Source organism: Stegostoma tigrinum, chromosome 9 (genome assembly GCF_030684315.1).
Source record: "Stegostoma tigrinum isolate sSteTig4 chromosome 9, sSteTig4.hap1, whole genome shotgun sequence".
Classification (NCBI taxonomy): Eukaryota; Metazoa; Chordata; class Chondrichthyes; order Orectolobiformes; family Stegostomatidae; genus Stegostoma; species Stegostoma tigrinum.
This window is the reverse complement of record NC_081362.1, coordinates 73929172-73955951: the sequence shown is the minus strand read 5'-3', so window position 1 is coordinate 73955951 and position 26780 is coordinate 73929172. Positions and strand designations below refer to the sequence as shown.

General features: G+C 41.0%; 1 protein-coding gene across 1 annotated transcript in view; it reads right to left on the bottom strand.

Annotated features, from left to right (window-relative positions):
- The window catches only part of LOC125454875 (calpain-2 catalytic subunit-like), a 79568-nt gene that overhangs the window by 13713 nt on the left and 39075 nt on the right, over positions 1 to 26780 (bottom strand). The window contains exons 6-15 of the mRNA XM_059648625.1: positions 21373 to 21456; positions 19423 to 19508; positions 17862 to 17936; positions 10905 to 11065; positions 8796 to 8965; positions 8276 to 8287; positions 7466 to 7677; positions 6136 to 6178; positions 4499 to 4558; positions 2830 to 2887 (exon numbers count right to left, since the gene is read on the bottom strand). Of these exons, the coding sequence (XP_059504608.1) occupies positions 2830 to 2887; positions 4499 to 4558; positions 6136 to 6178; positions 7466 to 7677; positions 8276 to 8287; positions 8796 to 8965; positions 10905 to 11065; positions 17862 to 17936; positions 19423 to 19508; positions 21373 to 21456 (961 nt within the window). The remainder of the gene's footprint in view (positions 1 to 2829; positions 2888 to 4498; positions 4559 to 6135; positions 6179 to 7465; positions 7678 to 8275; positions 8288 to 8795; positions 8966 to 10904; positions 11066 to 17861; positions 17937 to 19422; positions 19509 to 21372; positions 21457 to 26780) is intronic.

Sequence of the window (26780 nt, the reverse complement as noted above, 5' to 3'; positions counted from 1 at the left end):
TTCCAGCGCTTCACCCGTGGCTATTGATGATATAAATATCTCAGCAAGGGGTGCAGCAATTACTTCCCTAGCGTTTCCCCACATTCTCTGTGTCTTCCATATCCTTCTTCACAGTAAACACTGATGCCAAAACACTTATTTAGTATCTCACCCATCTCCTGAGGTTCCACACATTCCTTGCTGATCTTTTAAGGGCCCTATTCTCTCCCTAGTTACCCTTTTGTCTTTAATGTATTTGTAGAAGCCCTATTTGACAGGAATATCTCATGTTCCTGTTTGCCCTCCTGATTTCCCTCTTCAGTCACGGACAGCCCAAAGATCATGAAGCATAATAGAACACAGAACATAGAGCATAACAGCGCAGTACAGGTTCCACTGACATCTAGTCTTTATAAACCTGAGGGTAAGTTCACATTAAACAAGGAAGACAGCATTAAGCCTGTACTTTACATCTGATTGAGGAACTTGTCTGCCTGATCCTTTTTCATGAAGCTTCCTTCCACCTAAATCTCCCTTTTCTTCAGAGAGGGTCAGATCAACTGCTGCAGCTGCTCATCTCAGTATCTTCTCTCACCATCACCACCTGCTGCTGGGTATTCTATTACACACTCGCCCTGCCCCCAACCTGGCTCAGCAACTACACAAAGCAGACAGTGACTGTTTCCTAAGCAGTTGTGTGACTTGCAGGTTCAATTATGCCATGGTGACTAGGATGTTCTAATGGAATTAGTGGAAGCATTTTCTCCAAAGGACCTTCTCAGCCTCATTTTTGTATTGGTACTTTGCAATCATTCAATTGTATTGTTCTGTCTCTGTCTCTTGGACACCATTGTGAATGCCTTGTTTGGCCTCTTATCACACTAGGCTATTCCACCCATTGTCCTGACCATCGTCATCACATGCTGCGGTGTGCCCAAGAAAATGGTCCAGGGAAGGACTGGGTGTTGTCCAAAGAATGCACAATAGCCTTTGGATTCTGTTAGGGTTCTGTTGTAAGCATAAACCAGCTTGTAGGGTAGCAGTCATACCATTTTTGTTTACTGTTAGGAGGCAAGGTAAGCAAATAGTCGTGTAGAGGATGGTTGAATCATTCACACTGTCTATTATCCTGTGAATGATGGGGCTGTGTGTTGTAGCTCTTGGCAATAACATTGACCTTGCATCCCTAATAACTGTGAATCTGACATGGAACGCCAAAAAGGAGAAACCAATTACCTATAAAACATCAGTTTTAATTGAGTCGTTTTGGTCGGGGCAGGAATGGCCTGTACGAACTTGGTGAAGGCATTGGTAAGTCCAAGAATGGGTTCAATCTTATTTTTACTGGGGTCGAGGGCCATAAAATCCACTGCTAGGACCAAAGATCTCATGTTGGTTTGAAGTTGCTTCCCTGCTTTGGCCAAAGAATATTCCTCCCAATTTTGATACCAGTCATTCATATCAGAAGTCATCCCAAGCCCGTAACACCGCTGTCTGCTCAGGCCAATCGGCTTTTTAGTCACCTGATATCTTGCTTGATCAAGAACTGCGACCAGTGGTTGATGCTGGAAGCCATCGAGGAAGATGGGTTCTCTCTCTCTCTCTCTCTCTCTCTCTCTCTCTCTCTCTCTCTCTCTCTATTGCCGGACTGCTATTTCAGGGACCCAAACAATGTCCTGCGGATCTAGGTACGAATACCACCACGGCAGATGGTGAAATATCTTGAATTAAAGATCTAATGTTGACTGTGAATCCATTGTCAATTGTCAAGAAAACCCATCTGGTTCACTGATGTCCTTTACGGAAGGAAACTGCCATCGTTACCTGGTCTGGACTATATGTGACTCCAGTCCCACAGCAATGAGCTTGACTCTGAGCTGCCCTCTGGGCAATTAGGGATGGGCAATAAATGCTGGCCTAGCCAGCGACATCCTCATCCCATTAATGAATAAAGAAAAAAAAGCTAGCCAATAGAGAACTCCATCCTTCTCCCTTGACACTCTTCCAGCACCTCAACAGTTTCTGTGCCTATCTGGACTCCCTTAGAGATTGACCCTGGGTTAGATGGATGACAGGCTTTCCAGCAATGATGCAATCTTCTGATGCTCACATGAGTCAACTGATGCTGTCTGAAGTCCTCTTTCAAAATAGATGGCAAAGGTGAATGCATACCTGTCTGGACCTGATTTAACTCTCATTCATAAGTGCATCAGTGAAACTATGATGAATTATCAACTGAATGTAATAGAGTAACAGTGCGTAATGCTAAATTTGATTTGGTTACTGAACAGAATCAGCCACAGCCCCTTTCACGTGGACAGGTGCAGATTGCCTCCTACCGTCAGTCTTTCAATTAAGTCCATCTGCATTTGTGTTACTTTTGCGTGGCCAATATTGGATTTGGAATTGAAAACTGAACAAAATCAGTGGCCCATTGGGTCTCTTCGCTCCAAGCTTACTGACACTTTGAAATAGCTGAGTGGGTTGTATTTTTGTTGTAAACACTTCATATTCTGCACCAGTCACAACGTCTCTGAGCTTCTGGGAACCACTAGCTTTAAGATGGGCTAGGTTTGATGCTGCTTACTCATGTTGAGGCTGCTGGACACAACAATTAGCTGTCTGTCCTCAATCCAGTCTTCAATCGCTAGATCATCAAGTGTTTTCAATCTTCCCCAAATCTGTCCGGTTCAGTTTCATCGACAAGTAGACTAGGAATGGGAAGTAACAGTTCCTCCCACCATATCATCAAGGGAATGCACATGGTCAGCATTATGTTAACAACAACTTGATTCGTGTATCAGCACAGATTTACTGGTATAAATTTATGTAATATGATCTTTTACTTACTGTTAGACACAATTCTGTTCAGTATTCTTTGTAGCTCAAAGGAAGAAATCTCTTTATCCTGATTTTGAAAGAAAAGAAACCAGAATTCAACTATCATACCTTTCACAGGAAACAAGCCCAAATTCAAACAAATCAGGTGATACCAAGCTAATATTTGCTTCCAAGTGGACAAAAATAATGGGGTGAAATTTTTTTGTTTTTTTCAAATTTTTACCAACTTGTTTTTAATCAATATCATGGTCACTGCCCGAGCATCTTAGTGTTTCTAGTCTACAGTATAACTTCTCTTTAAAAACATTTTATTAGTATTCCCTATGTTCTTTCAGTGATAATCCTTAATCCATGTCATCTTGTTTTCAATTAGTTAAAGGATGGAAGATTTACCATTTCAAAGGTAAAGCTTGTATTGGTGATAATCCCTATAATTACTGACTTCTCAGTTTCCCTCTTTCTTGAACATAACTGTAACATTTTTATCTTCTTTGAAGTCTTTGGCACAGTCCTTATTTTTTAAGTCATTTTGGAAAATATCCAGTTCAAGTGGCTTTTTGATATCAAGACAAAATGAATTAATTACATTTTTCCAATGAATGTTTAACAATTGTGATGGCTCTTTGACAGCACCGCTAGACACTCTACCAATCCTGTTTCATCATTAAAAAAATCTGATGAAATGTTGAATGTTTCCACTATCCCATTATTCTGAAAGGTTAGATACCCTTCGCCAATCCCTAAGTAGCCATTCTCCTTCTTTGACTATCCTGTGGCCCTCACCATTTCCACTTGTGTCAAAATAACTTTGTTCTTTTCCCGGTACAATTCATAAGCGCTTCTTTTAAAACTCAATTTTACTCTAACCTTTCAAGCTAATGAGAGAACTCCTGCCACTAACATACTCCTTTACTTCTAGTTGCAATATTTAAACACTGTTACATATTTGAATGATTGTGCTATTTAATCGATTTTTAATCCTAGGTGTAATGGCTAGTTGCCTTTCAAATAAATTTATTTTTTGTTTACCATCTTTATATTTATTTAATTATAACAGAATATTCATTGGGTTATGAGTGTGGGAATGGGTGTTCATACTTGCTGATGCACTTGGAATCAGCACACAATAAATTAAATTGTTTTCCATCAAGCTCAGGATGCATCTTGTAAATGGTGCTTAGGCAACAATCTTTTCTCAAATAATGTAGCATGGTAGAATGTGTGAAATTTACTCAGTCATGTGGAATGTGTGAAATACACTGAGGATGGTCCAAAATATATTAGCTTGGCCATTTGAATTTACTATGAACAAAATGATCAGAAGACTTTAAGAAGGTAATATAGCCTTGGTAATAAAATTATAGGAAGAGCTTAAGATAGCAATTAACATGAAAATAGGATGATTCAAAGAAATTGGTAAGAGCTAAGTATGTTTCGCTGGCTCTGTTGGCAGTGACTTATAACAGCACAGGAGGTCACCACAGAGCATACCCTGTCCTTGCCAGCTCCCTGTGGGGCAATTCAGCCTGTAAAATTACTGCCCATAAGCATATTTCATCTCAATTTGATTTAGAGCAATTTTAATTAAAATAATAGAATATTCTTCTAGCAGCATACATGAAATTAAAGTTACAAAAGACATGTGAAACAACTCTAGTACAGAATGTCAATTTCTTACCTGCCCTGCTAAATGACCAAACAAAGTCTCAAAATCAGCACTAATGTCCTCTTCATCAACCTTGAGGAATTATTGAAGAAGAATTGAATGGCGTATGCATATAACCATAAACAACTAGAAAAAAATTTTGATACGGCAATATCATAAACATTGCATTTCCAAGAATCAGATTTATTTAAAATGGAAAAACTCACATATTAGTAATTTTGAATGAGACACAGTATCACAGCACATTGACAACACAGCAGAAATATCACTATACCATCCTAACCAAAACCGAGGGGTCAGAGAAGGGTCCCAGTTCCATTTATCACAGCCATTATTTTGTAAGGGAAGCCAGGCCATACACTGACTTTGTCAAGGACTACTCATCCTCAGCAGAAGAAATGAGGAGCTGTGCCCTGACTATATCCACCTACAGCTTGAAATAGCCTTCAAGAAAGCACAGAACCGCAAACAACTATGTCTCTGATTAAGCCTTTGCTCAGGAACCAAAATGTCAAACTGTGGTCGAACTCAAAATCTGTTCCCATGTACCACTGCATAAAGTAATGTGTGTGGGTCTAAGCCCAACACGCCTCACATGCTCTGGGAGTTTCTTTCCCACCCACTCCCTCCACATTCAATGTCAGAAGGAAGCAATCAAAACCCTTTATGTATCTCATTGGTAACCAACAAATAAGATCAGATTCCACAGGTAGCATGAGAGGGTGAGCTGTCAATATGCCTCAAATATCAACAACAAATAGCATGGAAATTACAGGTAGGGAAGGTCATTTAATCCATCTGATGTCATCAAATCAGACTGAAGTTATCTTTTTCATCCTACCAGCATACAAATTGTTCCTTTAATTATTCCAGGGTTTTGCCCTCACTATTGAGACTGTTCCACACATTGATCCTGTTGTGCAAATAATTTAATGAGAGTCCTTAATAGTCTTTGAGTTGTTTGAACCATCAAACTTTTGTCCTATCTGTTGCTTTAGTTTAACATTATATATCATATTCTACCTTTTTATTCTATTTATAATCAGAAATACAACATTTATATGATTGCCTCTTTAGTCTGCCCTTTCAGATCTAAACAATCCAAGTTTCTTTGGTCTTACTTAGGAATCAGCCTTGTAACCCTTCTCTGCCCTGCCTCGTATGTTTGGTTCTCTCATTAGTCAGAACTGGATCCATGACTCAAGTTGCAGTCTGACTGAAACAAAATAAACTTTGATCATGACCTTCAGATTTTTTTTGAATCAAACTTTCCTCTTCAGGGTATTCTATCTAGTTCTCCAGTTTTTCCCCAACCTCCACTTAGTCATCTTATAAGCCTGTTGTGATTCCCAGCATTCAGAGTATAGTCAGACAATACACAGTCACAAAGTTCAAGTAGTCACATAGTATGAACCAGAAGGTAGGCATCTACAGTGGCAGAAGGACACTCCTAAGAAAAAAATCACGCAAATGGTAGCGTTATAGACATTGGATTTTATACCACTGCAAGTCAGGACAGCAAAAATGTCAGTAAGAGTTAGGATGTGTTGTTGGTGATATTTCAGAATGATGTTTTTAACATTAAGGATAAGCAAAATCACAACAGGTCCTATAACAACTCAAAAAAAGACAATTATAATCATACGTACCTCCTCATCTTCCAGTCTTGCATCAACCTCAACATCTATCACTCTGTAATATTGGAAATGATACATATTACTTGCAATGAATCTTTCAGACGTGTTCCATGTATCCTGAGTACATTGCACTTAAATGTACAGGACCCATGCCTGAAGGAAATGCAGTGGCACATGTGGGATATTCTTCATGTGAAACTGTCTGGCCAGAAGCTGCTTCCAGGGTATTTTACAATGAAGTGTATCACAAAGGAGTTCGAGCTCACATTTGACCAGGCTGCAGACTTTTCTAACACAGGACTCAAGAGAGGAATCAGAAAGGAAACCTTGCCAAGTTTAACATTCTGTGTGATAGAGATAAAGTATAGTGTCTCCTGGTTACGAATGACTAACACAGGCTGGGAATCAAAACTGGCACCTTCCTCACCTGCATGGTTCAGATTTTAACAAATGCAAACCCAAAGAATCACTGTTGATTTAATTCCAGCATGATTTTGTGAAGACCAAATTAATTATTTGCACAAATTTGTAGATATTTAGGGTAGAATTAAAATACTTATCTATGCACAAAAATGATGAGTCTGAGATTTAGCAATACTATACAAGAATAGAATTTCAATTTCAGACAAAAAGGAGAAATATCATTTACAGAATGTGGGCAGTGTTTTCATGTAGAAACATTTTCTTCTGAAGGATGAATGCTGGGCAATTAAACATAAAATTACCTCTGATCAAATGGCACAAAAGGAGGCTCATTCAAACAGATGCTCAATTAACTCTATTACAGCTCTTCCCTCCTGGCCGTGAAAACTTCCCCTTTTAGTACATTTCCAATTCTGAGAGGAAACTTACTGCTGAGTCCGTTTCTGCTTAGCTTTCAGGCATTCCGCATTCCGGATGATAGCATAATAACACAATGTATAAAAATAAATTTTGTCTCCCTTCTGCTTCTTTTGCCAATTGTCTAAAAACTTTGTCATTGGTGTACTAACTTTCCTGCCAGCTAAAAATGGTTTTCTCCATGAAAATCCACCTAAATTTTGAACATTAAACATCCTTTAAACTATTCTGCTCAAAAAACAGAATTCCAGCTTCTCTAAATTCTTCATGCATTATTTACACTTCCATTTAATTTCATGTAGAAGAGGTCAAGAGGAGAGAGATTTGGTCATACGCATGGTGAGTTTCCACTGTCTTTCCACAGAGGCTACAGCTGATGAATGGAAGCAGCTTTTGACATTACTACCCGCGCTTGACTTAAAATGCTTGCATTAAGAAAAGCAAGCTGTCATGGCCTTTCATGGCATTTGTTCTTATCTAAGTCTGTATTGTTTATACTCACTGAACATCAGTTTGTTTCTCTGTAAATACACGAATTGCAAAATCTCCATTTTTATGTGGCTCAAAAGTGGATGGTACAATGAAATACTGTCCAGGTTCAAGAGCAAGACGGTTCATGACCTCTCGCAGATTGATGAAGGTTTCAGATCTCGCGCTGGCTGCATGTGTCATGAAAAAATCTCTCCTCAGCTGAATATTAGTTCGGTCTTTATACTATGTACAAATAAAAGAAAATGACATTAACCTATTTCTGCTTTTACAATTCTTTCGAAATATTATCACAATCTAGATATTAAAAAATTCACAATGAAAGCAACATTATCAGGAAAACAACAGAAGCAGCGGAGTATTTGCCAGTCTGTGCCCATTTCACTGTTAAAATTCTCCTCAGCATGTGGTTTTGGTAGGGATAGTCAAAGGGACAAGAAAAATCAGATGACATCCAGCCCTTTCAGACAAAAAATACATTTATTGATCAGGTCAAAATGGAGATCTACTGTACCAAAAGGATACTCTTCCAAAATGTAACTGCTTATTGTGGAAAAAATTCTAGGAGTTTGACTTCTTCACTTCTGAGGAAGGGTCACTGAACCCGAAACATAAATTTTGCTTTCTCTTCACAGATGTTGCCAGACTTGCGAGTTTTCCTAGCAATTTCTGCTTTTGCTTCTTATTTCCAACATCTGCAGTACTTTTTTACTTTGTTTAAGATTAATGGGACGAAATTCAGAGTAATATTAGAAACTAAGAAAATACTACCATCTTATAGAGATCTAATTAGTGTTGTAACCTGGATCTTATTTATACACACCTCGTCAGGGACCTGTGGAGTTAAGAAAGACAAGAACGTAAGTCCAAAGGTATCTAAAGACAGTTATAAATTTATGTAATTTTAAAAAAATTTTGAGCTCAACTGAAATCATGTTTTTAGGTGCTGTAACAACAATGATCCCATACAACATTTCACAAATGCAGAAATGACAGAACTAATGTCTGCACCACAAAATTAGATTCTTTGATACAGAGCAATCTAAGTAGATTTGCACTGGTGGCTGCCAATATTTTTACACAAGTGAGTGTGAAAACAGAGCCATACACTCTGCAGAGAAAGTCCCAACCTCTGACCAAGGGAAAAATTATATTTCAGTGAAGCACTATCTTGACAGTCTCAACAATCTGCAGCATTAGGTTTATGATACTCATTTATTTTCCTTTTCATCAAATGTCTGAACAGCTATATGTAAATCAGCACAACAGTAACTGTTACTTATTTTTTACCCTTTAACTTATTTTATGAGATCATAATAAGTAAGGAAGCTCCTTAAACCTGCCTCATAGATAGCAAAGCCTATAGTATGCATGTCTTGACCCATTTTTCTTTGCTTTCTACGATTCTTCTGAATCACGCCAACCAGAAAGCTACATTTATCGTCGTCATCTGCAGGATCATCATCTGCTTCATCCAGCTGGATTTTAAATTGAGGGTTTGTCCAAAATGTTCCTATAAATGGAAACCAGTTCTGAATGAGATAAGTCTTTCAATAATTGATGCTAGTGTGATGTAATCTGTGAGATTATTTTAGCCTTATTTATTTTAGAGTTTATATCTTGAACTGATGGACAGCATTGCCTCTGATTTCCTTACTGGCTATATGAGACAAGGTCAGTGCATGGCTGAGACTTCTAGAATTGGAGGTCAGTGCTGCAATCAGTATGCCAACACCGAATGCTGTGCACAGAGTATCAGAAAGCAAGCAGCCACATACCTTAGAAAGAACATTGCCAATGATATGTGGGATTTGGTCTGTGTGTGCATGAAGGAGCTAAACAATTAATTTCTAAGTCTTTCTGAGGCTTTGCTTTGTTTTTTTTAAAAAAAAGAGACGGGTATTGTTTTGCAGACTAACGGGAATTTATTTACATTGGGGAAGTTTTAACAAGTCAACAGAGTAAAGACAGTGTTATTCATTGGGCTTCAATGAGAAGGAACAGAAATTGTCCTTTTTTTAATTGACTCAGGGGAAATACCCTTTTTTTCTGATGAAGGGTCTAGGCCTGAAACATCAGCTTTTGTGCTCCTAAGATGCTGCTTGGCCTGTTGTGTTCATCCAGCTCCACACTTGGTTATTTTGCAAAGTCTTCTGGTTTGAGTTAGTGGACGTCCTGGTTGAAGCTGGATGTGTAAAACAGTTTCTCCTGAAGAAGGGAGATATTTTTGATCTGTTAAGAAATAGGTTATGACAGTGTAACATGACTGATTTCAAAGTTCCAGAAATGTCTGTTTAAGGTCCTGAAGGGGATTATTTGCAGCTGAGAAAGTCTAAACTCAGTTGTATGAAGATTCAAGGTAGAGGCTATCAGATTCTCAAAATCGGGAACTGAAGCATCAGTGACGTAAATCCTATAGGTGTGACAGAGAAGGAAATCTTCATTGGCATGAGTAAAAGGGTGTTGTTGGGATTAATAGAATTGTATTTTACTGTCTATTTTGAACAATCAAATTTGCATTAAATGAAAATAGTTTGGTTTGTTCTATTATATCTTCATTTTTTTGTGCAATAAACTTCTGTTTTATTGTTCAACTCATGTTTCAGTGAAGGACAACTTTGTTAAAACAACAGAAATCAAACAATGATCTATGATATCTAAGCTAGATATCAATAGGGATCTGCCTTGTCCAGTAACAACATCAATTGAGATCATAACACCATGCAAATCATTCTAAAAGGGAAAGACAGACGGTATCATTTGTTCATTGCTAGTTAGAAACAGAAAAATAATATGTCATATAACACTGTATTTTACCACCCATATTAATCAAATCACTTTTTAAAAGGAGGTAACCCAATAAAAAAAAGTAGAAAAAGAAACAGAATGTGTGAAGGGAAACCAACATTAGACTTTGATAGACCATTGGTTATTTGAACGAAAGTGTTGTCATTACTGGTGGGAAGGTGGTTTCAAGAGATCACAGAGCTATTTTAAAAATATATTCAACTGCGGTATTGTGGACTGATCAGTACAGATTTGACTGAAAAGAAAGATGTACTGCAGTAACAGCTGACCTTGAAGCATCAGCCACTCAAGGAAAATTAAACTTTCTTGTCATTAAAGTATCTTCCAAGCAAATTCAAAAGAATCTCATATCAAACTGCATGTTAGTAAACTACATAGGCGGAGAAGATGCGAGATTAGCGATTATGCCACCAGTAATGTCACAATACAGCAGAACAAGATGGAACCTGAAGCAGAGTGCAGATGGTCTCAGATGTTCTCTCCTATCCTGTCTGATATAAACACAGTTATATTTAATAATGTTAATGTTCACTCAACTGAGTACCAATGTGACCTGTGTTCATTTATTAAGTTGCTTAATGTGTAAATTGAACTCCATACAAAGACAACGCCATGGAGAACAGATAGAAATTGAAATTTCATACTTGGATAGTTTCGACATCCTCCTGCAGTAGATCCAGACCTCCAAGTGCCATTATATATCATCATGCTCCACTTGTGAACTTCATCACTGCTAAGTGTGTCAGGAGTGAGATTGCAGATTTCCACTCGTGAGAAATTCTGGAGAAAGTCGGTAAATGACATCCTGGAAGAAGATTGGGGGTGAGCCAACAAAAACTTAAAGAGAACTGTGGACAAAAAGACACTTAATTGTCTTCAACAAAGAACTAACTGAGTTTTGTTAAAAAATTTTCTCACTTCTATCTTTAATCAAATTAGAATTATGCTTACATGGGAATTACAACACAAAACAGGCACTTCAACCAAATAGTCCAGTGGGTTTGTACCCTATATGTGGCCTGTCATATTAGTCCCACTGTTATGTTAGCCTTTCCTCTATTCCTACACCTTTTTATTTCCCTTATTTTAGCAGGCTATATTCTTTAACATTGAACGAAAAACCAAAAGAACTTCAGATGCTGAAAATCAGAAACAAAAACAGAAATTGCTGGAAAACCTCAGCAGGTCTGGCAGCATCTGTGGAGAGAAATCAGAGTTAATGTTTTGAGACCAGTAACCCTTCTTCAGAACTCTGAAGAAAAGTCACTAGACATGAAACGATAACTGATTTCTCTCCACAGATGCTGCCAGGCCTGCTGAGGTTTTCCAGCAATTTCTGTTTTTCTTTCCTTAATATTGATATGGTTTCTATCTTAGTCACTAACATTACAGCAGCTCAAAGCCTCAGCGGTCCTGTAATAAAAACTTTTTGACATATTATTCAGTTTTAATCTTGCAACCGTAAGTCTCTTCTTCTAAAGTTCTCAATTTACTGGAAGCAATGTGTTTCAATTTACTCTTTCAGCAAGCAGAATTTTAAACATTTTTACTGAATTGTTATGGTTCTTTCAAAAACAGTTGCAATTTCTCAAGCTTCTTCATTTCATATTTCCTCACACTAGACAGCACACTAATGAATCAGCGTTGTATGCTCTCTAAACTCTTAATATCCTGCCTAATTTGAAGATCCAATCGTGCATACAGAAATCTAACTGACACTAAGATTTTAGACAGGGTCAATAATTTCTTCTTGGGATCTTATATTTCATTAGTCTATAGCAGTCTTTTAGTTATATATTTTGAATATAGTCTTAACCAGCTAAAGTACCTCATTTAAGATTTTGTGAACTTGAACTTATAAAATGTTCTGCTTGCACGTCATCGACCTCCCCTCACTTAAATTATCTCTTGTGAAAATCAAGATATACCAACTCATAAGAATTGGCATCGGCAGCATATAGGGGATGGTGTGGGGTGGGGTTGGAGGTGAAGGATAGGAAGAGGCACCCAGAGTAAGAAGTGACTTGTGTGGAATCGAGACCTTATCTAACAACTCAATACCATTCGCATCACTCTTCCAACCAGACGTACTTTGTTGCGTTCCACTTTTTTTCACTACCTCAAGTCCAAGATGAACAGACTTGGAATATTTCTGCATGTAACTGACATCCATGCCTGTACATTGCAAGTAAATCATTAAACATCTGCAGCCCGTTCCACTATCCTATGAAGTAATAATCTACAACCTAACTCCTGTGCTTCATGTACCCTAATGACTTTGGTTAACAAAAATCTATTCAACGTCCATCTTCAAAGCAACATTTCATCAAACGCCTGGCCTCAGCGCGGACTCGGACTCCTGGCCTCAAGGTGGGTTGGACGGACTATTATTCTGAACAATTGTATCTCTCTTTTCCTAATTTACTGCTGGCGTGCTCATTTTTATTATTTTTTTTATTTTTTCCCCTAAAAATTTGTACTTAAGAATCCATACCTAGGTACCTTGATACCCAAGATGGTGCCATAAGTGACGACTTGTAAGCCTTTCACTGTACTCATGTGAATACATATGACAATAAAGCTAATTCTTGTCTTTTATGGGGGTAAGTTCCAAGTTTCTACCATGATATGTGTACAAATTTCGGTCTTGAATGGTCTAACTCTGATTTTGGACTACACTACCCACACCCTTTTACACTCTCTGAAATGCAAAATTGTTTCTCTCGATCTATCACATTGGTTTCATATAATGTTTTAAAGTGTTTTAATATTGTGAAAATATCAATCATCTCACACTTCAATTTTCTAAATTCCAGGAACACAATCCTAGTTTAAGTAATCTTTCCTCATAATTTACAACTCTTAAGTCCAGGAATAATTCTGATAAATCCACACTGTATTCCTTCAAAGACATTCCTTCTCAAAATATAGCACCTGATTACAGTGCTCCAGTTGTAGTTTTACTTTTGCAATGTTCCATTTAATTCTCAGTAATCTGTACTATAGTGGCCTTGATCCAAATCAGAAAGACTGTATGACTAAGATAATAAAATGTGAGGCTGGATGAACACAGCAGGCCAAGCAGCATCTCAGGAGCACAAAAGCTGACGTTTCGGGCCTAGACCCTTCATCAGAGAGGGGGATGGGGTGAGGGTTCTGGAATAAACAGGGAGAGAGGGGGAGGCGGACCGAAGATGGAGAGAAAAGAAGATAGGTGGAGAGAGTATAGGTGGGGAGGTAGGGAGGGGATAGGTCAGTCCAGGGAAGATGGACAGGTCAAGGAGGTGGGATGAGGTTAGTAGGTAGGAGATGGAGGTGCGGCTTGGGGTGGGAGGAAGGGATGGGTGAGAGGAAGAACAGGTTAGATTTTTAGATTAGATTCCCTATGGTGTGGAAACAGGCCCTTCAGCCCAACACGTCCACACTGCCCCTTGAAGCATCCCACCCAGAACTATCCCCCTATAACCCAGGTTAGGGAGGCAGAGACAGGTTGGACTGGTTTTGGGATGCAGTGGGTGGAGGGGAAGAGCTGGGCTGGTTGTGTGGTGCAGTGGGGGGAGGGGACGAACTGGGCTGGTTTAGGGATGTGGTGGGGGAAGGAGAGATTTTGAAGCTGGTGAAGTCCACATTGATACCATTAGGCTGCAGGGTTCCCAAGCGGAATATGAGTTGCTGTTCCTGCAACCTTCGGGTGGCATCATTGTGGCACTGCAGGAGGCCCATGATGGACATGTCATCTAAAGAATGGGAGGGGGAGTGGAAATGGTTTGCGACTGGGAGGTGCAGTTGTTTGTTGCGAACCGAGCGGAGGTGTTCTGCAAAGCGGTCCCCAAGCCTCCGCTTGGTTTCCCCAATGTAGAGGTAGCCGCACCGGGTACAGCGGATGCAGTATACCACATTGGCAGATGTGCAGGTGAACATCTGCTTAATGTGGAATGTCATCTGGGGGCCTGGGATAGGGGTGAGGGAGGAGGTGTGGGGGCAAGTGTAGCATTTCCTGCGGTTGCAGGGGAAGATGCCGGGTGTGGTGGGGTTGGAGGGCAGTGTGGAGCGAACAAGGGAGTCATGGAGAGAGTGGCCTCTCCGGAAAGCAGACAGGGGTGGGGATGGAAAAATGTCTTGGGTGGTGGGGTCGGATTGTAGATGGCGGAAGTTTCGGAGGATGATGTGTTGTATCCGGAGGTTGGTGGGGTGATGTGTGAGAACGAGGGGGATCCTCTTTTGGCGGTTGTGGCGGGGGCGGGGTGTGAGGGATGTGTTGCGGGAAATACGGGAGACGCGGTCAAGGGCGTTCTCAATCATTGTGGGGGGAAAGTTACAGTCCCTGCCCCTCCCCCACCATGCACCCGCCGCCATTGACCATGAGGACACGGCCGGAGCCCCCACCGATGACGTCACATCCGCCTCCGCCGGCCACACCACTTCCGGGACCGCTGCTGCAGTCACCGCCTACACTTCCAGTTACAACACCTCACACACCACCCTCACCGCAACTGCTGCCGCCCACCCTGATACTCCAACCGCCAACAGAATCCCGCCCACGGCTGACGCCGACGGAACCCCGCCCATGGCCGACGACCTCATCGCTCTGTCCACAACCTCCACAGCCAGCAACCCCAGAGGAGACAACCGCACAGAACCCTGCCGCATCTTCACCATCCCCCCAGACCTCCCACTGACTGAGGACGAACGGTCAGTCCTTAGTTAGGGGCTTTGTCCCCCTACAACCACACATCAACGAATACCAGTCACGATTGGACATAGAGCAGTTTTTCCGCCGCCTTCGCCTCCATGCCTACTTCTTCAACCGGGAGCTAACCCTCCCTCCACTGACCCCTTCACCCGCTTCCAACACAAGTCCTCCTCCTGGACACCACACCCAGGCCTCCTACCCTCCCCCGACCTCTTCATCTCCAATTGTCGTCGAGACATTAACCGCCTCAACCTCTCCACCCATCTCACCCAGTCCAACCTCTCCCCTGTAGAACGGGCAGCCCTCCGCTCCCTCCGCTCCAACCCCAACCTCACCATCAAACCCGCAGACAAGGGTGGCGCAGTGTTGTATGGCGCACTGACCTCTACATCGCTGAGGCCAGACGCCAACTCTCCGACACCTCCTCCTACCGCCCCCTCGATCATGACCCCACCCCCGAGCACCAAACCATCATCTCCAACACCATTCATGACCTCATCACCTCAGGGGACCTCCCACCCACAGCCTCCAACCTCATTGTTCCCCAACCCTGCACGGCCCGTTTCTATCTCCTTCCCAAAATCCACAAACCTGCCTGCCCTGGTCGACCCATCGTCTCAGCCTGCTCCTGCCCCACCGAACTCATCTCCACCTATCTGGACTCCATTTTCTCCCCTTTGGTCCAGGAACTCCATACCTACGTCCGTGACACCACCCACGCCCTCCACCTCCTGCAGGACTTCCAATTCCCTGGCCCCCAACACCTCAAATTCATCATGGACGTCCAGTCCCGCATGCAGATGGCCTCAAGGCCCTCCGCTTCTTCCTGTCCCGCAGGCCCAACCAGTCCCCCTCCACCAACACCCTCATCCGCCTAGCCAAACTCGTCCTCACCCTCAACAACTTCTCTTTTGACTCCTCCCACTTCCTACAGACTAAGGGGGTGGCCATGGGCACCCGCATGGGCCCCAGCTATGCCTGCCTCTTTGTACGTTACGTGGAGCAGTCCCTCTTCCGCACCTACACAGGCCCCAAACCCCACCTCTTCCTCCGGTACATTGATGACTGTATCGGCGCCGCCTCTTGCTCCCCAGAGGAGCTCGAACAGTTCATCCACTTCACCAACACCTTCCACCCCAACCTTCAGTTCACCTGGGCCATCTCCAGCACATCCCTCACCTTCCTGGACCTCTCAGTCTCCATCTCAGGCAACCAACTTGTCACTGATGTCCTTTTCAAGCCCACCGACTCCCACAGCTACCTAGAATACACCTCCTCCCACCCACCCTCCTGCAAAAATTCCATCCCCTATTCCCAATTCCTCCGCCTCCGCCGCATCTGCTCCCACGATAAGACATTCCACTCCCGCACATCCCAGATGTCCAAGTTCTTCAAGGACCGCAACTTTCCCCCCACAGTGATCGAGAACGCCCTTGACCGCGTCTCCCGTATTTCCCGCAACATATCCCTCACACCCCGCCCCCGCCACAACCACCAAAAGAGGATCCCCCTCGTTCTCACACACCACCCCACCAACCTCCGGATACAACGCATCATCCTCCGAAACTTCCGCCATCTACAATCCGACCCCACCACCCTAGACATTTTTCCATCCCCACCCCTGTCTGCTTTCCGGAGAGACCATTCTCTCCGTGACTCCCTTGTTCGCTCCACACTGCCCTCCAACCCCACCACACCCGGCACCTTCCACTGCAACCGCAGGAAATGCTACACTTGCCCCCACACCTCCTCCCTCACCCCTATCCCAGGCCCCCAGATGACATTCCACATTAAGCAGAGGTTCACCTGCACATCTGCCAATGTGGTATACTGCATCCATTGTACCCGGTGTGGCTTCCTCTACATTGGGGAAACCAAGCGGAGGCTTCGGGACCGCTTTGCAGAACACCTCCGCTCGGTTCGCAACAAACAACTGCACCTCCCAGTCGCAAACCATTTCCACTACCCCTCCCATTCTTTAGATGACATGTCCATCATGGGCCTCCTGCAGTGCCACAATGATGCCATCCGAAGGTTGCAGGAACAGCAACTCATATTCCGCTTGGGAACCCTGCAGCCTAATGGTATCAATGTGGACTTCACCAGCTTCAAATTCTCCCCTTCCCCCACCGCATCCCTAAACCAGCCCAGTTCGTCCCCTCCACCCACTGCACCACACAACCAGTCCAACCTGTCTCTGCCTCCCTAACCTGTTCTTCCTCTCACCCATCCCTTCCTCCCACCCCAAGCCGCACCCCCATCTCCTACCTACTAACCTCATCCCACCTCCTTGACCTGTCCATCTTCCCTGGACTGACCTATCCCCTCCCTACCTCCCCACCTATACTCTCTCCACCTATCTTCTTTTCTCTCCATCTTCGGTCCGCCTCCCCCTCTCTCCCTGTTTATTCCAGAACCCTCACCCCATCCCCCTCTCTGATGAAGGGTCTAGGCCCGAAACGTCAGCTTTTGTGCTCCTGAGATGCTGCTTGGCCTGCTGTGTTCATCCAGCCTCACATTTTATTATCTTGGATTCTCCACCAACTGCAGTTCCCATTATCTCTGAGACTGTATGGCTACGTTATTTTCTCTCATTTTATCCCCTTATGCACCTAACTAATCTCCTGTTCTCTATCCTCTTAACTGTAGCTCATCCGTACATACTGCCAATATCAAATCCTTACTATGTCCCACTTGCCTGTCAACCCAATCTTTACTAGGCTAATTTAGTTCTCAAATTTGAAATTTAAAAATTCCCATTTTTCTGTTTTCATGAGCTTTGCTCAATTCTTGCCATAACCTAGAGAAGCTCTAGAATCTTCTCTCAGCTCACCCCTTCTTAAGTCCTCACAGACAAATGAACTTTGCCTTCTGAATCTATTCTCTCGAACATCTGAATTTACTTTACCAGAATTCTCCATCTTCGGATTCATCACACAGTCGATCTCTTTCTTCACCAGGGATGCAATCCCACTCAGGTGCCCTGTGATAAGGTGAATAATTGGGAAAAAGAAGTCATGTTGGTACAATTTGTAGGAAATGATATGTGAGTAAAAAAAAAACACCAGCTTTCATTACAACAAGATTAATTGTTTATACAGCTGGCAACACGCCTTTGCCAATATGCTTAAACTCTTGGGAACAATGCAGCTGACGTTGGAGTCCTGTATGTAATTTATTGATTTGAGTTATATATAATGCATATTTTTTTGAAAGGGCTGGATTTATCTTTCTTTGATTTACAGGATTAGAAAAGCTTCAAGAGTGGTGCAAAATATATTTCCTTTCATTCATGCATTAGATCAAATCCCAAGTTCCTCTCACAATTGTGAATCCCATTTTGCATCTGGGGGTAGGAAAAGTAAGTTTAGCCCTTGGGGGAATCTCAGTGTGAGAAAAGAATAGATTTACAACTGTTCACTTTTCTGTTTATTGAAATAAAAGACTTTGTACATGTTTGTTGTGCTTTGGTGTTCATAAAATTGTACAGGAAATTGTGCACCAGTTTCATAACAACAATCAGTCAGTGTTTACTTTGGTCACAATCGTGCAGAGATAGAGATTTGAGCTGTACTGATGTTCGAGGATACTTAAACTAAATACGTTTTTCTTCTTCAGGATCGTAAGGTAAGAAAGTCACTGAAGTTCTGAGATCAATAGTCCCTCTGATAACCCCCCTCAAGTATTAATGTCTCCAATATAGCTGAGGCCATCTCTTCAAAATTGGCTTTTCTTCATGAAGAAATTATGAAACAACCAAAGGGCCAACAACTATGCGTACACTGAAGCTCCAGCATATTGAAGATCCCCCTCTTGACCTGATAATGCAATATCATTGACTTCAAAAGCTTAATGGATATCATGATAGCTGCTCTGATAAAGGTATATTCCTTGCAATTCTCTTCTGTTGCTGTTAAATTATTCATAGTGAATGATTAATGTTTTTTAAATTTATTCATGAGATTTGAATATTTATTGCCCATCCTCAGTTGCCCTTGAGAAGTTGGTGGTAAGCTCCTTCTTGAACTGGTATATTCTATGTGATGTTAAGTACTGTGCTGTTAGGAAGGCACTTTCAGGATTTTGGTTCAACATTGATGAAGGAATAGTGTCATAGTTCTAAACCATGTTGGTGAGAGACATTAAGGGGAGTGTACAGGAGCTCATACTCCCAAGTGCCCCAGCTCTTGTTCTTCTAAGTAGTACAGGGTATAGGCTTAGAAGAAGCTGATCAAAGATCCTTGGAGAGTTGCTATAATGCATCTGTCACTGTGCAACAGTGGGAAAGGAGTGGCTTGTAATGTTTACATTACGTATATTTAGGCTATGGTACAAAGGTCTGGTTTGTCACTCACAAACTGTCTGTTGGCATGCAAGTGTAAGATTCTGAAGGATAAATTCATTGTGACAATTTCAACAAGACAGTAATTGCAGCAGAAATGCAAGTCTATATAACCAAAAGAACCTACTCGTCACACCAGCTTCCAGTCCATTCCACTTGACCCCAAGGGTTCCTGATTCGGATCAGTTTCTCTTCATCACCTTGATAATTCACCTGTAAGGGTTAAAATACAAGGACAGTCCCATAATGTTTCTTTTTCACCTGTGGTGTCAGGAATTAATATTCACAGCTGGATGTGAAGTACACACTAGGAAAAAAATGAAAAGCAGTTACTTCAGGTTTTTGGCTGAAGCATTTATCTTTCAGGACTCATAATTAGCTTTTCTGTCCCAATGTAAGAAGACTTTTGTATAATTCATTAGTGATATGACCACGTTGTGAAATATCACTGACGCTACAAATTGAAGTGGATGGGTAGTTTTCAAGCACTCACGACCTCAAAGGTTTTTTACATCTTTTGACTAAATGTATCCATAGCTCCATGCTACAAACATGGACAAAAAAACAACTCCTTATGCTGCGGCACTAAATATTTTAATTTTGATCCACTCAATTTTGACTGAGAGTAAAATTTCATTCAATTGACAGGAAACAAACAAACAATCTACATTCATCAGTAGGTCAAATGATCCATTTCTACATGTCTATTCATGTTGAGAGAAAGTTCAAGACAGTTGAATATTGCAGGAACAAAACAGATTTGTATAAACAATTAATGAGCACAGTTCACCCAATTTTCTGAAGTGCACAACTACCCTACTGTAACCCGGAAGGTATTGGCCTTCTTGAGAATGCCAAGTTGATGCACCTGAAGGATGAGGATAATCTTCAGCAGCTAGCAAAATTGAATAATCTTTTTAAATTTAAGAAAGATTAGCATCAGTATTCAAGATAACAAAGTGTGAAGCTGGATGAACATAGCAAGCCAAGCAGCATCTCAGGAGCACAAAAGCTGACGTTTCGGGCCTAGACCCTTCATCAGAGAGAGTCTCTGATGAAGGGTCTAGGCCCGAAACGTCAGCTTTTGTGCTCCTGAGATGCTGCTGGGCCTGCTGTGTTCGTCCAGCTTCACACTTTGTTACCTTGGATTCTCCAGCATCTGCAGTTCCCATTATCACAACATCAGTATTCAACACAGTCTCCATATAATACTGTTTCAGATATGTGTACCCACCATCCTACTTCTGATCAACTTATTGAGTTTTAGCCTTTTTGTTGTAAAGTTATTATAACAAATCTAAATTGCAATTAGCCTGCTACAGTAGTCACCATGAACACCTCTCTACATCAGAGTTTGATATCAGAAAATTTGATTTTATTAGATTATCGTCCAGATCTCTACAAAAGCTTTTTAAAAACACATTGCAAATATTGATCGCAGGGATGGAATCTTGGACTGTACGGAATTAGTTGATCTCAAACAGGATGCAATTCAGGCTAGGGCATGGGCATTACATGAAGAAAATCTGGCTTTGCGCATTCGGTTAAGAGGATGGCGGAATGGCAAAAGGACACTTGCTGTTGGACATCAACGTACAGGTATCGGCCAAAAAATAGGTTATCAAGTTGGAGGAGAGAAAATATCTTGCAGCTCAGGATGAAGTTGATGAATGGTTCAGCCAGATGTGGCAATAAGACACTAAACCAATTATGTTCCAGTCATGTTCATGTCTGTGCCGTTTGGACTTGAGAATTGATAAAGTGGCCAAGTTGGAAGAAAATAAGGGTTCTGTTGGGAACATCGATTAAAAAGCAGAAGTAAGAGGATTTTTGAGCAGTTTAGCAGCTATACAATTGCTATAGGAACTGGATGATCAAATACCAGATCTTTGAGATTTAAAGGGACAGGTGTAAGTGACAATGTCAGACAATGAGCTGAGTATCAAAGGCTTAGTGCACCTCGACAATAAGCTGTATGTTGGATTTGGCAGATATCAAAGAGAAAAGGCATCACTCTTACACATTTTTGGAGAAATTAAAAAAGAGGAGCATTGAAATTTCACCATTTGACACTTACTGTTTCTGCTCCAGTGACAGAGTAAGCATGGCCCTTAACCAACTTTTGTGAAGTAATTGCTTCTGTCTCTGCTGAACTGGTGATCTAATGAACAAGAGTACCAGTGTTAAATGGTCAACAGTCAGATTATCATTGAGAAAAATAGTTTTAGTCACTATGATACATAATTTTTATGTTGTTTAATATTTTTTAACCGGAGCGTGAAATTTTATCAAGTATAGTATTTTGCATTTGAGAATCTGAAACAACCAAGATCCATATTCTACTACATTACCAAATGAAGAAGTGCAGGAGAAGGTGAGGTAAATCATAAAGTTATTATCTGATGCTAAAGCAGAGCTTCAAAGGTTTGGAGATTATAGGATGGAAGGAACAATGAAGCAGGCAAGGAATTCCTCAGGTCTTGGAGCCCTAGAAAATAATTAGATAGGAGAGAACAGGAGTGCAATAAAATAGCAAAGGCACAGGGTTCAAAAGCAGTATGCAGTTCAGTATAGTTGGAGACTATCACTTCAGCTTGCAGTTTACACAAGTATCAACAATTTAAAGAGTATAAATATCATCAAGTCTCAGAATCAAAAGCAAAAATATTGCAAAAAAAATTAAAATTTTAATCTGTCTCAACTGAATTATGGCAGCCTAAAATGTAATAAAAAGGCAAAATACTGCAGATGCTGCCATTCAGAAATAAAAACAAAACGTGCTGGAGAAACTTTGCAACTCTGGTAGCATCTGTGCAGTGAGAAACAGTTAATGTTTTAGGTTCAGTGAATCTCCTTCAGCAATATTCTGAAGGAGTCATGCAAGACTCAAAATGTTATCTCTTTTTCTCTTTCCACCAATGCTGCCAAACCTGCTCAGCTTCTGCAACACTTAATTTTTATTTCTGATCTTAATATGCACTTTGTTCTTGAAAGATGAATTTATAACCTAATGTACTCAGTCACCAGGCTGAATCTTTATCCCTGGGCAGACTGCATTCATTTCATGAGAAATCCTGGTTTTCACTGAATGGAAAGAAATTTAGGGGTAAGTGACTGGCTTACCAGAGTGATGTCTACTCTATCCTACAATTCCTAGTACACCCACAGTGTGCCAGACCATACATTCATATGTAATACTGAGCTGTGAAGGATGTTCACTCATGCCCATGAAAGAAAATAAACTGTCACTTAAACAAAGTAAAAAAGTTGGAAGTCCTCCAATGGAAGTGACGGTGAAAACATTTAATTGAATTTAATCAATATTTGTGGAAGTGGATAGTTTCTGGGATCAGCAGCTAAGTGCACAGTAAGGCAGGATTTTCTGACTGTCCTTAGACATAGAGGAACATTTGGATGTCATATGCAGAGGCAAATTGTTTTGGAGGACTGCATTGGTAACTGAACATACCCATCCACACACCCACCATTTAACATAATCACTATAATTAGACTGGTTCTGTTACATGTTATTCTATTTATTTTCATATATTTGATGTAGTATGCTGAAGCAGTCAGGAAATTTTACATCACCGATTAAGTCAAGAATACAAAGACAAAGTTCAAGTATTAGTTAAGTTTAGCATGTTGGTCCCCTGCCAGTTCTACATTTCTGGAATGAGTTTTCAAACATGGCTGCTTCAGAAACTAAGAATTACCTGAAAGCTAATAAGTTCCCTGTAGTGCAGGATAGTCAGGCAATATCTAAAATATGCTCCCTTTTTCACTTGAGTAGATGCTGTACTCTGTGCTTTAAATAACCAGCAAGCTTCAAAAAGAAAGATGCTACTCCAAGTATTAATTTGAAATCTCAGCAACATCCCTTCTCTTTATCCATAAATATCATTTTTAGTCCCTAATAGACCCCTCCTTCTTCTACTACCCCTCTATTATTTATACGTCCAGAAATGATTTTTGGGTTCCCTTTTATGTTAGTTGCAGTCTTTCTCTTTCTTTCTCTTATTTTCTTTTCAATTCTCTTCAGAACCTTTTTAGATTCAGATTGGTTCTCAATAGTACTGTCCACCCAATATCTGTGATGAGCACTCTTTTTCTGCTCCATCTTAATATCTCTCCCTTTTTTCATCCAGGGAGCTTTATTTTTGTTTGTGCTATCTTTCTCCTTCAGAGGAATATACCTTGATAGTACTTCAATTATGTATCTTTCCTACAGGCATTTAACATTTTGGCTCCTATCCTTGGATTTCAGTTTATCTGTACTAGGTCCATTCTTAACTCATTGAACCTGGTTATCTCCTAGTCAATTATTCTTACTTGTAATTGCTATTTGCCCTTTTCCATAGCCAATCAAATCAAATCTTTATGATTCAAAGACTTCTGACGCTAAATAACACAGTGTGGAACTGGAGGAATACAGCAGGCCAGGCAGCATCAGAGGAGATGCAAAGCTGATATTTCGGGTCAGCTTTCCTGCTCCTCTGATACTGCCTGGCCTGCTGTGTTCCTCCAGCTCCACATTGTGTTATCTCAGACTTCAGCATCGGCAGTTCTGACTATCTCTGACCCTAAATGTCCCCTACTGACATGTATCCACTTTGCATATCTCTCTTGCAATACTCAGTCCATCAATGCTTACTTTCTCGTCAAACTGGAAATTTATTGCTTTAGAAAATTTTCCTGCACACACTCTAAGGACCCTTGCCCATCTCTGCCCTTTACACAACACACAGTTTATCTGTAGTCAATTAAAGCCTCCTATTACAATTACTCAATAATTCTTGCACTTCTTTAATATCCTTACAAATTTGCTCCTCTACGTCTTCACCATTAGTAGGTTGTCTACAGATTACTCTGAGCAATGCAATTCTTCTTTATTTTGCTTTTTATATCTAGCCAAATAGATTCTGTCTGTGACCCAAGTGGAAATCTCCCTCTTTCTTCCCAGGACTATAACATTCTCTTCAATCAATTCTGTCTCACTTCCTCCTTTCCTACACACCTACACCTGGAATATTTAATGACTTTCTTTGAGACAAGTCTGTTGTCACTATAGTGTTGAATTGCACAAGTCAATCTGCAACTGACAAATCCTATTTATCACACTGCAAAATTCACATGCATGCACTGTAACCTCCCCAGAAGCTCTTTCCTTAATATTTCTGACACAATGCAATCCATCTCTCTCTCAATATTGTTTGTGACTTGGTATCCCCTCTCTGCAATTAGAGTTGGTTCTGCCATAATGTGATGCAACATTGTGTTATAGCAAGTTACACAATGGAACTAACAGGGCCTATGGGAAAACCGTGATTAGGGGCAGATCACCAAAAAAAATCACTCAAAAACCTAGCAGAAAGGACAGCACAATTTGAATAAACTTACAATACATTATTCTAATAATGCAATAAAAGTAAACTTAACACCTTATCTTGAAAAAAAAATGTAAAAATGGCTTGATGGTGGAGGAGGTTTTGAAATCACTCTGTTGTTAATGTAGGGGCTGAGAGGAGTCATCGTCATCATCATCAGCACCTTCAGGTGCAGTTGTGGTTGCAGGGTTAGGGTGAAAAATAGACCAGAGGCGGATGGCTGCGTTCATTCTCTTCTGAATGTTTCTAAGGGTTGACTTAAGAAAGACATCCAGTTTTTGATGCTTTGCCCTTTTTCTTCTTTCATGAAGAAGCTGTTAATAGGGTGCCAAGTAAGATCTTATTCCACAAACTGCTATCCTGGTGCATTCTGCCTTGTAATCATTGTCCTCTAAGAAATGCAACTGCTTATCAATTTCCCTCAAGATAGAACACCGAACAGAAGTGGAAAGTTCTTGTGGTGCTGCATCTTGGACTTCATCTTCTTTACATCCAGCTTTTACTTCCCCCTCAGTGACAAGCTGTTGTAGATCAGCTGTAGAAAGGTCTTCTCTGTAGGAACTAAGCAGCTCTTCAACATCCTCACTCTCCACTTCTTCAATCCAACTTGCTTTGCAAGATCAACACAATGTTCTTTGATTCTTGGGAGCTCCTCTGATGGATCAAAGGTTTTAAAATCTTGAAAAAGATCTAAGAGAAGCTTTCACCAAACTGCATGTAAGCAGTCCTTACTGACATCACCCCAGGCCTCCACAATAGTGTCAAATGCATTCTTGATGTTAAAGCTCTTCCAAAATTGAAGAACACTGTCCTTATCCCTGTCAGTGGCTGCAATCAGCCTCTTAAATATGAGCCTTAAATAATAAGTTTTAAAAGCTGTTCTTGCACCCTGGTCCATGGGTTGAAGGAGAGAGGTTGTGTTTGGAGGTGGAAATAACACTTTCTGATGTTTTCGGAAAGCTCACCAATGGTGGGTGGATGGTATGGCAGATTATCCAGGATGAGGGAATCTTGAAATCCATTCTTCTTTCCCTGCAATACTCTAAAAATATCTTCCAAAACATCAACAATAAGGTCAGAAAAAATTTGCCCTGTCATCGACCCTCTTTTGCTTGGCCTAAGGTAAACATCTAGAGTAGATTTAAGGTAACCTTTTAAGGCTCGCAGGTTGGCAGAGTGATATACCACCACAAGCTTAAGCTTTAAGTCTCCACTGGCATTGGTACCCAGCAGCACAGTCACATGATCCTTGCCACCTTAAAGGGCTGCAGCGTGTGTTTCGTTCATAGAAATATAGGTTCTCGATGGCATTCACTTCCATTATTAACCTATCTCATCCAAATTGAAAATTTGATCTAAGTTGTAGCCTCCTTCGTCAATTAATTTTTTTACTGTGGGAAAAAATGCCATTGCATGCTCCTTGTCTGCACTGGCAGCTTCGCCACATAACTTTACATTATGAAAAGCACAGCAGGTCTTAATCAACAAACCAGCCACTGCTAGCATTAAAGACAGGCACATCTGCAAGATTTTCAGCTTTTTTTGTTAGATCTTCAGAAAATGATAAGGCATTCTCTTTTACAGTGAGAAGGATGGTCTCAGATTGTTTTTCCATTTGATCTTCTATCCACACACTGAGAAGGTACTCCATCTCCACAAATTTCTTTGTCTGTGATGTCACAGACTTGCTAGCACTCAGACTTATTTCAGTAATACAGCTTGCTTTAATCTTTTCTGCATTGACTCTAATGGTTTAAGGTAGACTCCTTTATTCTTGTTACACAAACTACATTATATGTTCTCTTAAAATGCTTCCCTTCTAGCGTTACAGCCTTTTATGTTCATTACCTGCAATTTTATCAGCAGGACACTTCTCGCTAACATTTTAGTCACTTTTTCCTTGCATTTTTCTGGGTAACATGACAGAATTCGGAAACTAAAAGGTTTACTTACTCTGAAAGAAAGCACAATAATCGCAAGATGCCGTCGTGGAGACTCTTTCGGTGCTAAAGTTGCAGTGCTCAAGACAAAGCCCATGAAATGATCATGTGATCTCGTTCCACACTGATGGAATTGCGTTATAGCCAACACAAGCTTG